At 38.3% G+C, this 13781-nt stretch overlaps 1 protein-coding gene across 1 annotated transcript; it reads left to right on the top strand.

Moving 5' to 3' along the window:
* The first annotated feature begins 3940 nt into the window (after nt 1-3940).
* On the top strand, nt 3941-5060 carry LOC115668747 (abscisic stress-ripening protein 1-like). Its single transcript, XM_056305865.1, has 2 exons — nt 3941-4154; nt 4629-5060. The coding sequence occupies exons 1-2, from the start codon at nt 4002-4004 to the stop codon at nt 4809-4811; spliced, it is 336 nt and encodes a 111-aa protein (XP_056161840.1). The 5' UTR covers nt 3941-4001; the 3' UTR covers nt 4812-5060.
* Nucleotides 5061-13781: the final 8721 nt, after the last annotated feature.

Raw genomic sequence — 13781 nt, 5'->3', positions numbered from 1 at the left:
TGGAAAGCGGCAAAGCATGCGTTTTCAGGAGGGTAATTTTTCAGACTTCATTTGTTCTGATCTAAGGACGAGATGAATTACGGTCTTTCACTACCACATATAAACTGCAAGAGCAAAGTCACAGAGACACAAAACCCTCCGTATATCACACAAGGCATTCTAGGCAATTGCTTACTTCTGCGTCCAGCTTCTTCCAGTGGCCTCGTGCATGGTTCTGTCATTCTTGTACATGTGCGCCATTTCCGGTACCAGAGGGTCATCTGGATTTGGGTCCTTCAAGAGTGAACAGATCGAGAGCAGTACCTGGAAATCGGAAGTATAAACCTTTGTCCACCAAGCTGTAGAGGTCACAGTACCAGATAGCGATCACAACAAAGCAACATTAACACTTCTGAACATATAGAACCAAACAATTTATGACATTGTAGGATGCAAAGCAGCATTTAGGATAGTTACAAAAACATTTGGTACAAGTTTTCTCCAAAGGACTTCCTTGAAAAGAATCATCTACCAATTGCTGGAGACTAGTTTTAAAGTCTTTGACAAAACTTATGAGGTCTTTAGGGAAAGCCTTGAACAAAGTAGTGTGAAACTGGTGTTTGGCCGTCAGGAAACGATGCAGCTTCCAGGAACTAAGTTGCAGTTTGATAAAATTGTTTTTCAATGTATATATGGGGTAAGGCATACATTCAAAGTACAAGAGAACCAAGGCCAGAAATGCATCATCTCAAACGAGCTTTGATATTAACCACTGGAAATAAAAATGTACAGCTTGTTTTCAAGTCATCGGCAAACAACATCAGTACTTGGATGCCTCAAATAATGTCTCGAAATTTTGATCCAACGTGTAATGTGGTTCCTCAATTTTCCCCAAAAATTGAGGGACCACATTAAATAAACTAAAAGTTCAAGGACTACGTTGCACGTTCAACCATAATTCATGGACTATTTGTGTCATTTTTCTCTTTTTGTTTTTTGGAAATGGTCCTCCTATAGAAGAAAACGTACCTTTCTTCACGATTAAGTAATATAAATTCATTTATTTATGTTTTATTGATGTCCACCTTCTGAGCACCACCATATAATTTTCAACCCATTGATTTTTATATGTATATAAGTGTTGCCGGTTCCAACATGAAGGGGTTCAACTAAATTAAATAACTAATTAAATTTGATAGTGTCGGCATCTAATAATCCTAAGAAGCAAAAGGGCATAAAATTGTTCACATGCGAGGGAGGTACTAACTGTGAGCTGATTTATTTGTCTGTCAAGTAAAATGCCAACGAGACAATTGTTCGTGCCTCAAGATCATGAAATGTCATTACACAATTGTTCGTGCCTCAAGATCATGAAATGTCATTACGTACACTAGGAACATGTTAGTATAAGTAGACAAAATGTTAGCAAATGCATTGATGGAGCATATACATACTGGTTCTGCTATCTAATTAAATCAGGGTTCGTCCCTTGAAAAATTAAGTAGGGATATAAAGCTATGCGTCTTACAAACAATCTAAGATTATAGCACGAAAAGGAAAAAAAAAATGGAAGTGCAGTGCTGGAAAATTTGACATATTCACTTATTCTTAGAGCATCTAAAAGAAAAATCATTTTTGCGAAAACGAAAATTAGGTCGGTATGAAATCATGGACGACTCATAAAGCACATTTTTCTTTATTCAAAACCCTATCAATAAATCTTCAATTATAGCACACCTAGACCACATTCCTGCGATGGGATTCCTTAATCTCTCCCTTGTTTTTTTGGTCTAAAGAATGGGATTCCTTAATCAATAAGTCAAAACCACCCACCTACACCGGATAGCCTCATCTTGAACTTTAGACTCCTACAATTACATCATTAGACAATTCTTGCAGTCTGAACACAATATTATAAGATAAATCAACGGAAACGATAACATCATAGGTGTACGCGGTTCCGCGGTTCCGCGGTTCCGTCGGAGCATTGGTTTCTTTTAGAATTTAGGAAACTACTTAAAATTGGAAACCACACAAACTAGGAAACCTACTTTGATTGGGTTTCTTTTATGGAATTAAACTCGAAATAAATTTTCAACATATTACATCAAATATCCCCAAGATTGCAATGTTCTCAAGATTTTCACCGTTTCCATTTCATCTCATAAAAACCATATGCTAAATAATCTGTAATCAAAATAGGAAACCACTTCTAGAAAAGTTACTCAAATTAGGAAGTCACTCATGTTAGAAAACCTACTTAAACTAGTATCGGGATTCTTTTATGGGCTCAAACTCGAGATATATTCTCAACAGGTTACATCAAATATTCACAAGTTTGGAATGTTATCTAGATTTTCACAGTTTCCATTTCAGGAAAATCATCTGCCAAATAATTTTATCCAAGATAAGAAACCAATCAAACTAGGAAAGCACAAGATTGGAATGTTCTCGACACATATTCCTTTTATGGGTTCAAATTCGAGATGTACTCTTAAAAGGTTATATCCAATATCCATTCTCTAGATTTTCACAGTTTACTTTTTCAACTCAGAAAATTGTTTGCCAAATAATTTGTATCCAAGATAAGAAACCCCTTTTAGAAAAGTTACTCAAACTAGGAAACTGCTCAAACTAAAAAACTTACTTGGATCAAATTTTCTTTATAGGCTCAAACTCAAGATATATTCTTAACATGTTACATCAAATATCCCATAAGATTAGAACGTTCTCAAGATTTTCACTGTTTCCCTTTTAAATTTTCTGCCAAATGATTTGTAGCAAGAATACAAAACCCCTTTTGGAAAAGCTACTCAAACTAGAAAACCACTCAAACCTACTTGAATCGAGTTTCCTTTACGGGCTCCATCTCAAAACATATTCTCGACATATTACAATAAATATCCACAAGATTGGAATGTCCTCAAGAGTTTCACTGTTTTTTCATTTCAACTCATAAAAATTGTCTGCCAGATAATTCGTATCCAAAATATGAAATCACTTCTAGAAAAGTTACTCAAACTATGAAACAAATCAAACTAGGAAATCACTCAAATGAGGAAATCTACTCAATTTAGGAAACTTACTTGGATTAGGATTCCTTTATGGCCTCAAAATCGACACAAGTATTCACAAAGATTTAAACGTTTTCTAGATTTTCACTGGTTCCCACTTCAACTCAGGAAAATCATGCCAAATAATTTGTATCCACCCCATTTGGGAAAGCTAGTTAGACTAGGAAATCAATAAAACTAGGAAATCACTCAAATTAGGAAATATATCCAAGTTAGGAAATTTACTTGGATCAGGTTTCTTTTACGGGCTCTAACTTGAAACATTTTCTCAATATGTTACATCAAATGTCCACAAGATTCGTATGTTCTCAAGATTTTCAATGTTTCCCTTTTCAACTCATAAAGAAATGTTCAGCCAAATATTTTGTATCAAGATTAGGAAACCTTTTGGGGAAAGTTTTTTTTTTTTTGTCTGTCTTTTTAGGAAAGTTACTCAAACTAAAAAACCATTCACACCTATTTGGATTGGGTTTTCTTTATAGGCTCAATCTCGAAACATATTCTCAGCACATTACATTAAATATCCACACAAGATTGGAATGTCCTCAGGGTTTTCGCTATTTCCTGTTTCAACTCATAAAAATCATCTGCCAAATTAATACTCGTCCACCCAAAATATCCCCCAACTAGAACCAAAAAAAGAAAAAGAAAAGTCTATCCCCTACTTTTTTTTTTCTGTTTTTGGCATGACGTACAAACAACTGCTTCATCGAAAAAAGACAAAGTTGCGTCGAGTTGAACCCCGCCGACCTATCCTGACCGTCCATCACGCGTTTAAGGCCTCCCGCGTTGGCACATTGGATGTGAAACTTTGCCTGTGCCAACTCTCCCTATAAATACACCCCTCCCTCTCAAACGATCTCACAACACATACCATACCCTTCAGCTGTCATCCTTTACCTGATTCATTGTCAATTCTAGCATCCCCCAAAGAAACAGCCACCAACCATGGCCGAAGGACACCGCCACCACCACTTCCACCACCAGAAGGATCCCGCCGTCCCGGAGCCTGAGATCGATTACAGGAAGAAGGAGAAGCACCACAAGCACCTCCAGCAACTCGGTGAACTCGGTGCCGTCACTGCCGGCGCTTTTGCCTTGGTAATAATTATCATCTTCTTCTCAATCTTGCAATTTTTCCCCATTTTATATATAGATAAAATTCGCATCTTCACCTTATATACCTGAACCATCAGCTTGATCACAAGCATTGGATGCGAAGGATCTCGATTAGACTCGCATATTTCAACCGGACATGATGATGGCATTCCATGCGAGAATGGATCATCCTTATAAATGACAATAGTTTGAATTCAATCAATTTCATTCACCGATAAACTAGAGGAATAAGATTTCCCAGAATTGGCTCTAACAAAAGACAGTTGTAATCCATAAGAGTATTTACATGATCAAATACTTCTGCTCAAAGTGAATAGATTATTATTTTTTTTGTTGAATTTATACCATGCTCAGAGCCTGTTTAAAAAAAGTGTACATAACGTTTTTTTTTCCTCTTTACCTTAACTCATTTTGATTCATTCCCACAATTCCCAATTAATGATGTGCAAATTGCAGCATGAGAAGCATGAGGCCAAGAAGCACCCAGAGCACGCCCACAGGCACAAGATAAAGGAGGAAATAGCCGCTGCTGCCGCCGTAGGGGCCGGCGGGTTCGCCTTCCATGAGCACCACCAGAAGAAGGCGGCCAAGAAAGAATATGAAAAGTCTCATGGCAAGAAGCACCACCATCACTTCTAAACCATGGAGGATCTCCGCGTCTCTCTCTTCTTGCTATGTGTCTTATTTATGTAATTTAATTTCTCTAACCAAGTATGCTTCAAGCTCAGAGACCGCCCTCAATAGTTCCTGTACTTTGCAGAGGGTGGTTCTTGAATCTTGAAGCTGCTGCTGTGAATGCTTCCTGAGAGAGTGAGCCCGTGTGTTTGGGCTTTGTCTTGTACCGGTTGTATCTAGGGTGTGTAATAAAATTATCCTATGATGATCTAATTTCTTGCATTTGCCATTTTGTTTTAGGTACAACGACTATATTGAATATTATTTACCAAAACCAATCAGCTCAGAGTCTCCGCTAGAATGGATCCGCACCCAGTTAGTTAATGTTAATTCACTAGAAAGGGGTTGGGTGAAATTTAGAGAATCACCTGATCGCAATGTTATATACAATTATAATCCAAAAGTTATGTTAAAAAGCTGTGAATGATTGAGTCTCTAACGCGAGGACACGTACAAATTAGCAAATTTATCTAATAATAGTCCATCACGATATCTTCATTGTGACCACACTATGCGCGTTGATATTTTCCACTAATTTGGTGGGATCACGTGGGCACCTTTGTCAAAAAAATGGGGGCGCATGTCATTATCATCATCCATTGTTGTGAGATTTGCTAAATCAAACACCAGGTCACGCGAGACATGATCTCATACTGTTTACACCCGAAATGACTAGACCTTCGACATGGACAAGCATATGAACAACACTGATGCAGCCCATATTAAGGTCAGCACGCATTCATGCTCAACGAGACTCTCATCAATAAGCCTTATATTGAGAGATCTCATCGACAATTAAAGAACCTCGTCGATAAGTGAAAAATCTCATCTTTGATTTTGTCACAAAGGTTTTGTCATTACTCATACATTGGAAGCTTGCAACAAGACTCCTTTAGACGGCCATAAGCATTGGAAATATTTTACTTTTGATAGCTTCTAGTTTCTATGAGCTTTAATAATTCCTAGTTTCTAGATTTGATTTTATTCTTTTGCTTTTCTTTTATTTTTCTATAAAATGTCATCAAGTTTATTTAAAATCAGACTAAATTTGATAAATTAAACTTGCTTAGTGCAATTCTCTTGAACCTCGAAGAGTTCATTTCCATTGAAAACCTAGAAGAGTTTTCATTCCATCCTTGAAAAGTCAGAGCTTTTGAAGCCTACATCCTTGAAGAGTTGCAACCATCAATTTAGAAGAATTGATGCCATTTCAACTTCATTGGAGGCCTAGAAGAGCAACCACTAAAGTTCTTATCCTGTTTTTTTTTTGCATCCTGACCATTCACGATTGTCCACTTTCTTCCAAAATCGACAACTCTACAGTGCTTATATGAGAAAACTCAAAACACAAAAGTTGTAGATCCAGAAGTCTTCATTCTTTTGGCTTTGGAATCGGGTCATTCCGATCCGTATCGACAAAATTATGACAATTTTCCCGAACTAACGCATAACCGAAATTTCTGCTCGTTTTTGTGACGGAATTTCTGTGTGTGCAAGTCACTCTCCCGATCCTATTGTTTAAGTAGTCAACCTTGGGCTGCATCAAACATGTGGACATAAATAATCACGTGACTAATGTATGAGGATTATCATGCACCTGATACCTAGCCGTCGATCGTAGGGATTAAAATTGATATTTACAATTAGTATTGACACACATCGGTGGTGCATATCGACGGAAATTGACAATCGGTTGTTGATATATGATGGAAAATGGCTAATAACTATCAATATGGGTACTGGTGAGTGAGGGACAGCAAGCCATCAAAACACTTTGGAAGCATGAAGAACATAGGAACGTCGTTACAAAGTCAAGATCACAAGGGAGGGAGCAATTGAGGATCGAAGAGCAATCGGCATGTATATTTTGTATATTTTGGAGGACAATTACGTAGAAGCGGGGTTATAAAGCAATTATCATCCAGAGGCAAGATCATGGAACCACAAGATCACGAGGCAGTTACCGATGAGCAATTACCACTTGGAGCAAGGCCATGGAATGATTATGGTTTGGAGCAAGATCATGGAATGACCAGCAAGAGCTGGCGTACACTTTTGAAGGAACAACTGTTTAAGAACAAGGCTAAGAGATATGGGCACAACTTTTGGAAGTGGAGGAGCATGGACGTAATATTGAAAACTGATCAAGAAGAGTGCAACTGCTGAAAACTATTAGGAAGTGGTTATCACACAACTATTATAATTACCATTAGTCATCTACTAGGAGGCCCCCCGCACTAATTAAACAAATTTACTATCTTTTCAGTACCTTTGTCTTCCGACACTGCAGTTTATTTCCTACTTGTAGCTTTTAGGTTCGCGTCGTCGATTAAATTCCGGTGTGCATCTTTATCCTAAGTGCTATGTCGTCGATTAAATTCCGGCATAGTATCTTTTTGTTGTTAGATTGTGTCATCGATTAAATTTTGGCGTGATTTGTTTACATCCGGTTACTTCATCAAGTCTATATCTTTCGAACCTTTTTGTCGTTTAAACTACAGCACAGTTTGTGTTTGCACAGTCTTGTTCTTATTTAAGTTGTTGGTTCCTTTTTGCTTGTGATATCTCCTATCCAGAGTTGGCATAAAACCCTGATTTACTTAAATAAAAACAATAAAACGATTTTCAGTGAAAGATATTTCATCGCGGGATAAATTCTGGCGAAAAATCTTTTCGACATGCTTGGTAGGACCAGTGTGATTGATTTGAGAAGATACTATGGCATGTACGAGGAATCAAGTTAATCCTGACAATGTTGGTGATAACAGTTCACCACCACTGCTTGACAATGAAAGGGTATACATGTGGTGGCAAATCAAGCACAAGGTGGGATGTTGACATTCCAAGGCAACTTATCGACAAGCAAAGGAGACAATTAGAGCCTAGCTTAATCATGATGTCTACCATGAGGAGAATTTTTGACAAGCATCATAATAATTCGACTAACTATATGGTGAAGTACATTACTGATGTAATTAAGCCGCTGATCGTCAATACTCTCCATAAGTTTGCAAGTGGCTAAGGAACTTCGAGTAATTCTGTTCAAATGCAAGTCAATCCTGCTAATCCTACACCTCCCAGGTATCTTCCTCCATCCACTGCTACTCAAATTACATTTCGTAGTGTAGGGCAGGTTATACCTCCCCCATCACTACTTAGGATTTTGCAAAGGGTTGAAACCCTCATTATGACCCAGACCTATAGGACAATGTTTACCAATGGAAATAATTTGCCAAATCATACTCAAGTTAATTTAGGTGGAAACAATAGTGGTAATGTGACATATCATAGCACTCAACAAAGCATGCCATTACAAAATATGGAGAATGCGCGACCAGTCGACGTAATGCTGCAACCCAATGTAGCACCTATGTTGTAAAGGCCCAATGCTGTCATCAATAACCAAGGCAGACGACCAACCCCGCCTAAAAGGCATGATGTTCCACAATTATCACAACCAATCCCACAACCATCGCCACAGCAATTACCACAATCAACACCAAAACCGTTGACATAGCCAACAGTTACCATAATACTTAGCACAATCGCTGCCGCAGCCTATTCCTTGAGCATAACCCGCTGTGGTGCCTGTTGCAATTCTTCATGGACAAAATCAGCAGAATACTCAACTAATACTTGAACAGGATGATGCGACAATATGGGAATTATATGAGATATGTCGGACTTGTGTATAGAAAACCATACTCGAGTTTGGATGGACATAATACCCTATCCGAGAGGTTTCAAGATACTTGAATTCGACCATTTTTTTTTGGTGAAGATGATTAATCGACATTGGAACACGTTAGTCGATTTGCTGCTATGTGTAGTGATGCAACACATGGCAATTGTTGGAAATTAAGATTGTTTTCATTATTGTTGTCTAAAACCGCTCTTACTTGGTATATAGCACTACCGGCTAACTCTGTTCACTCTTGGGAACAAATGGAAGCATAGTTAGTTCCAGAGGTCTATTCTCGATGTAACTGTCACAGATCTGGTGATTATGAAACAACAAAATATTGAATCGGTCGATCACTTCATATCCCAAATTAAGAAAGCAAGAAGTAGATGTCTTTTGCCGCTATAAGAGAAGTCTTTCGCCCAAGTAGCCTTTGGCGGCACTGAAGTTCTCTATAAGGGAAAGAATGGAAGGTAGCCATATAACGACCTTTTCCAATTGGCAACCGGGCGATCGGGCACGAGAACCTCTTGAAAGAGAAAGAAAGAAAGCCTGGTAAACATGATGTGGCCTTTGTGGAAAGGAATGTGCCTAAAGATAACCTAGATCAAGGAGAGTACGCTGAGATAGCTATTTTGTCAAGCACTGAGATCAGCCGGAATTAAAGAAAAGATGAAAGAGAACATCAACGTGAAGGCAAAAGACACTCAGTATTACTCGTTCGACGTAGGCCAAATGGATGAGATCTTTGACACGCTTCTAGCTGATGGCCAGATTAAACTGACAATAGGCCAAATCATACCGAGTAGAGAAGAATTGGCAAACAAGAAATATTGCAAATGGCACCACTCATGGAGCCATAATACTATCGATTGCATTATCTTTAAAAAGAACGTTCATGAGGCAATTCGACGAGGCAAGATTAAGTTCGTCAATGAGAAAAACAAAGCTGCAATGGAGATAGATGCTAACCCATTCCCTCTCATGACTAGGATGGAATCGGTGAAGTTCAAAGGTAGAAAACCATAACAACGAAACCTTTGTGCCCGATGTAAACGAGAAATAGTTCAAAACTACCATTCACCACCTAAAGGAAAGGCACCACAAACGAGAGCCCCTCTGTAGAACACGAGGAATGGTCGTCGACCGAATTATACCAACAATCATAATACAGTGGGTCAAACAAGTCTTCCTTGGGTATTTTGATCGAATTACCTACCCTAGGGTACAACTCGTGAAATAGAAGTCATTCATGCAGAGGTATGAAGAAGGAGACCCTACTATTGATACATTAGGAGAATCAAGTGGCAAATTTGATTATTATGTCAACTATGGGTCACCACCCTCATATCCTCGAAATGTTGCCCCTACTGGATGGGGAGAATAGTTTGATGGGCTACCTTATGAAGGCACCGATTTATCTACACCCACCCACCGATAGACATTGAAGATACTTTATGATCCATCGGAGAGCCAATGGTTTGAATTTGGAAAGGTACAAGGACCAAGGGGCAGCATGTGCATGACTCGGAAAAGAAAAATGCAAAGGAAGAAAAACATGTTCGAGCTACAACAAGAAGTTGATCAGGTCCATATTAGTCAGGTTAGGGCAACCCTCATGGCAACTTACAAACCAAAGAAATTAAGGTCTAGGAATTTAGTTTGGAAGAGGAAGCCCGAGGAGTTAGGTCAAACCAATGTAGAGTCAAAAGAATCAGGGTCTCGAAAGGAAGAGGAGTCTGAGTCAAGAAGACCTGCAGTTCTATCAAGAGCAATATCACCAGCAAGTTCATGTATGGTTCAAGTTAGGTTACCTTTTGAGTTCATAACATCACCAATAAGAGCGATAGAGGAGCAAGATTCGATAATTGACAAGGAGGAAAAAGCTGAATCCCAATTCGCCGATGAAGAGGTAATAGAATTCGAAAAACTTACTGCGCACAACTCTAGACACCTTAAAGCTCTTAATATATTGGCTAGGTTTTGGTCGACAGAGGGTCTACCTTGAATCTCATTCCTTATAAGTTCTTCAAGAAACTTGGGAAGAGAGATGATGAAATCAATCCTTCAAATGTTCACCTTGCGGACTTCATAGGAGAAATATGTGAAGTCAAAGGTATGTTCATTGCAGATTTAACTGTTGAGTCAAAGACGTTCCTTTTTTGTCGTCGAAGCTCATGGATCATATAGTTTGCTATTAGAAAGAGATTGGATTCAGGTAATCAATATGTACTAAATTGGCAAATTATCAAAATATTTAGAATGGCGCAATTGAAAAGTTTAAGACTAAATTGACAAATCGTCAAAAGATTTAGGACAAAATTGACACAATTGAAAGGTTGAGGACTTGATTGGTTACCGTATAATAGCTTTATGACTTTTTGGAAGACGGGAAGACAGACCAAGAGGGATGTTGGTTTGGCCCTTTTTATTTTGACCTAAATTTTCGACCACCGCCACCACCACCACCACCTCCATCACCATCTTGTCCCGTTCTTACTAGTTTGCCCCCGGGTCATCTCTTCTTTGCACTGGAGCCGGAACCAATCCCACTTGGAGATGAAGCTAGTTCATAGATTGATAGTCTTATGATCTGTTTTGTCTTTTGATGTACATGGTTTAAATTTTCCTCACTATCCCATAAATGATTCTGTGCTGCAGTTGTCATGAAGGTGTGGATTTCTAAGTTGAATGAACGCTGTGTCGAATTTCCTCGACATGCTTGTCCTAAGTAAGATAATCAAATTGTACGTCGGATCGCCCTTCAACGAATATAGATGGCTCAACTTGTTTATAAGGCAAGCATTAAGTTTCATTACGAAGAGAAGAACCAAGCCTAGCAAGTAGGCATGGCCACGTTTCGGAACGCGGTTCCGGTTCGTGGCCATGTGTGGCTGAACGGAACCACCCCTAGCGGTTCCGGTTCCGATTTGAACCGGCGGTTCGATTCGTAATTTAAAAATTTTAAAAATAAATTATGAAATAAAAAAATTATGAATTATAAAATTATGAAATAATGAATTATGAAATATAAATTGTAATCAAAATGTAAATTGTAGGGGTGATTGGTTCCCGATTCGGTCCGGTTCCGCTCGGAATCGGGAACCGAACCGGTAAGACCGGTCCTTTAATTTTAGAACTAGGAACCGGACCGGCAAATCATAAAACTGGGAACCGGATCATTGGTCCGGTCCGGTTCTAGGCGGTCCAATGGAACCCTTTGCTCTTAACTAGCAAAGGATCGTAGCCACAAAAGACATATAACTTCGCATGCTCATGGCTTGGCTTGGGTTTTATACACAACCCCTTTGATGGTCTCTTCATTCCCATTCGATGTGGGACTCTTGGCATTTGCATGAAGACAAGCTAAGAGTCTCACATTGAAGGTGTTCAAGGCAAGCCGAGAGTCCCACATTGAATGGGAACGAAGAGGCATTAGAATCATTGTGTATAAAATCCAAGTCAAGCCTTGTAATTAGAGTTCAATACACCCAAGCCAAGCATTGTAATTAGAGATCAATGCACTTACAATGCATGGCAATTAGAGTTCAAATTGTTTTATAAAAAAAAAATTAAATAATGAATTTTTTTTAAAATTTCATTATTATTTTTTTTTTAAAAATAATTTGAAACCGGGCCCGGAACCGCCGGTTCCAGGCCCAGTTCCAAAATTGTTGGAACCGGAACCGGGCCTGTAGGCCATGGGCCGGTTCGGGTTCCGAACCCCGGGCCCGGGTTTGACCGGGCCGGTTTCGGGCCAATACCGGCCCGTGGCCATGTCTACTAGCAAGTGATGCAACAATTAATGTGCTACTTGTCCGAAATAATTACTGTTGTGACTTACTAAAAGTTGGCTCCGGTTGGAATCATTTTGATAGATTTAGGGATAATATCATAAAAAATCTCAAACCAGAATACCTGTTATAAATTTACTCCGAACTAATTTTTTGACCACCAAAAACTCCAAATTGCTACGCTTGTGATAAATTTACCAAAAACTAATTTTTTGACCACAAAAAACCCCAAATTGATACACTTGTGACAAATTTATCTTCCGTTAAATTGGATTAATACCACGAAAAACAACAAATTAATAAACATGTGACAAACGGATGGGTAAAACCTCAAACTGATACACCTATCAACTGTCACGTGTCATCCAACTCAGCAATTTAATGGTAAAATTTAATAGTAACTAACGGAGGGTAAATTTGTTCTTGGTGTACTAGTTTGTGGGGGTTTTGTGGTCAAAAAATTAGTTTGTGGTAAATTTATCACATATGTACTAGGTTGTGATTTTTCAACTATTGGAGTTGGCCATGCCCGAAGTCGTTACGGGACTTTTCGTGAAGCGAGAGCGCATTTAGACCAAAATGCCAGCCACTAGAAGTCAAAGATCATTTCGCCGACATTAGCGAAATATTGAAGTCGGATGCATTTTTGTGAAAACCGGCCGTGTCTAGCCTTTTGAATGTAATTACTTTATTTTTATTAAACTATGGTGCTTGACCAAAAATTACTATTATATTTTATGGTTAGAAGAACAATAGTTCTAGTCGGGATATATTTATATCGGTATTTACAAAGTGCGCCCATCAAAATTTCCTCTTTAACTCTCTGTCGCACATTTTCTGCCTATATAATAACGTCAGAAATTTACCACATGTATAATCATGAATTTTAAACCTTCATTTCGTGAAATGGAAAAAATTATTTAATGATACCCTTTATTTAAAAGGATTAATACCACAAAAAACCCATAACTGGTATATCCATAAAAAATCCTAAACTAGTACACCTATGACAAATTTACCCTCCCTTAGTCTCCGTTAAATTTTCTTGTCAAATTGCTGATTTTGATACCACGTGACAGTTGACCAATGTACCAATTTAGGATTTTATTCTCTGTTTGTTTTAGGTGCACCGGTTTGTGATTTTTCGTGGTATTAATCCAATTTAACTAAAACTAATTGAGGGTAAATTTATCACAAATGTACCAGTTTGAGGTTTTTGATAGTCAAACAATTAGTTTTGGATAAATTTGTCATAGGTGTACCAGTTTGGAGATTTTGGTGGTCAAAAAATTAGTTTAGGATAAATTTATCTGGTATACTAATTTGGTGTTTTTCGTGATTTAACCCTATTTAAAATATTGGTCTATTATGCACACATGCACATGTACCTGCACAAATATCATACCCCTATGTCCCTCCCTCCCATCTCTCTCAACCTGCACAACAAATGTCATGAAG

This window comes from Syzygium oleosum, unplaced genomic scaffold (genome assembly GCF_021117445.2).
Source record: "Syzygium oleosum isolate NSW1041296 unplaced genomic scaffold, Sole_v2.1 Sole_v2.40, whole genome shotgun sequence".
Taxonomy (NCBI): Eukaryota; Viridiplantae; Streptophyta; class Magnoliopsida; order Myrtales; family Myrtaceae; genus Syzygium; species Syzygium oleosum.
This window is presented reverse-complemented; position numbering and strand designations above follow the sequence as displayed.

Excerpts from the sequence above, each read along its gene's own strand:
- LOC115668747 (XM_056305865.1), top strand. The coding sequence starts at position 4,002 with ATGGCCGAAGGACACCGCCACCACCACTTCCACCACCAGAAGGATCCC. Across the intron at positions 4,155-4,628 it reads CTGCCGGCGCTTTTGCCTTG|CATGAGAAGCATGAGGCCAA; the intron begins GTAATAATTATC and ends TGCAAATTGCAG.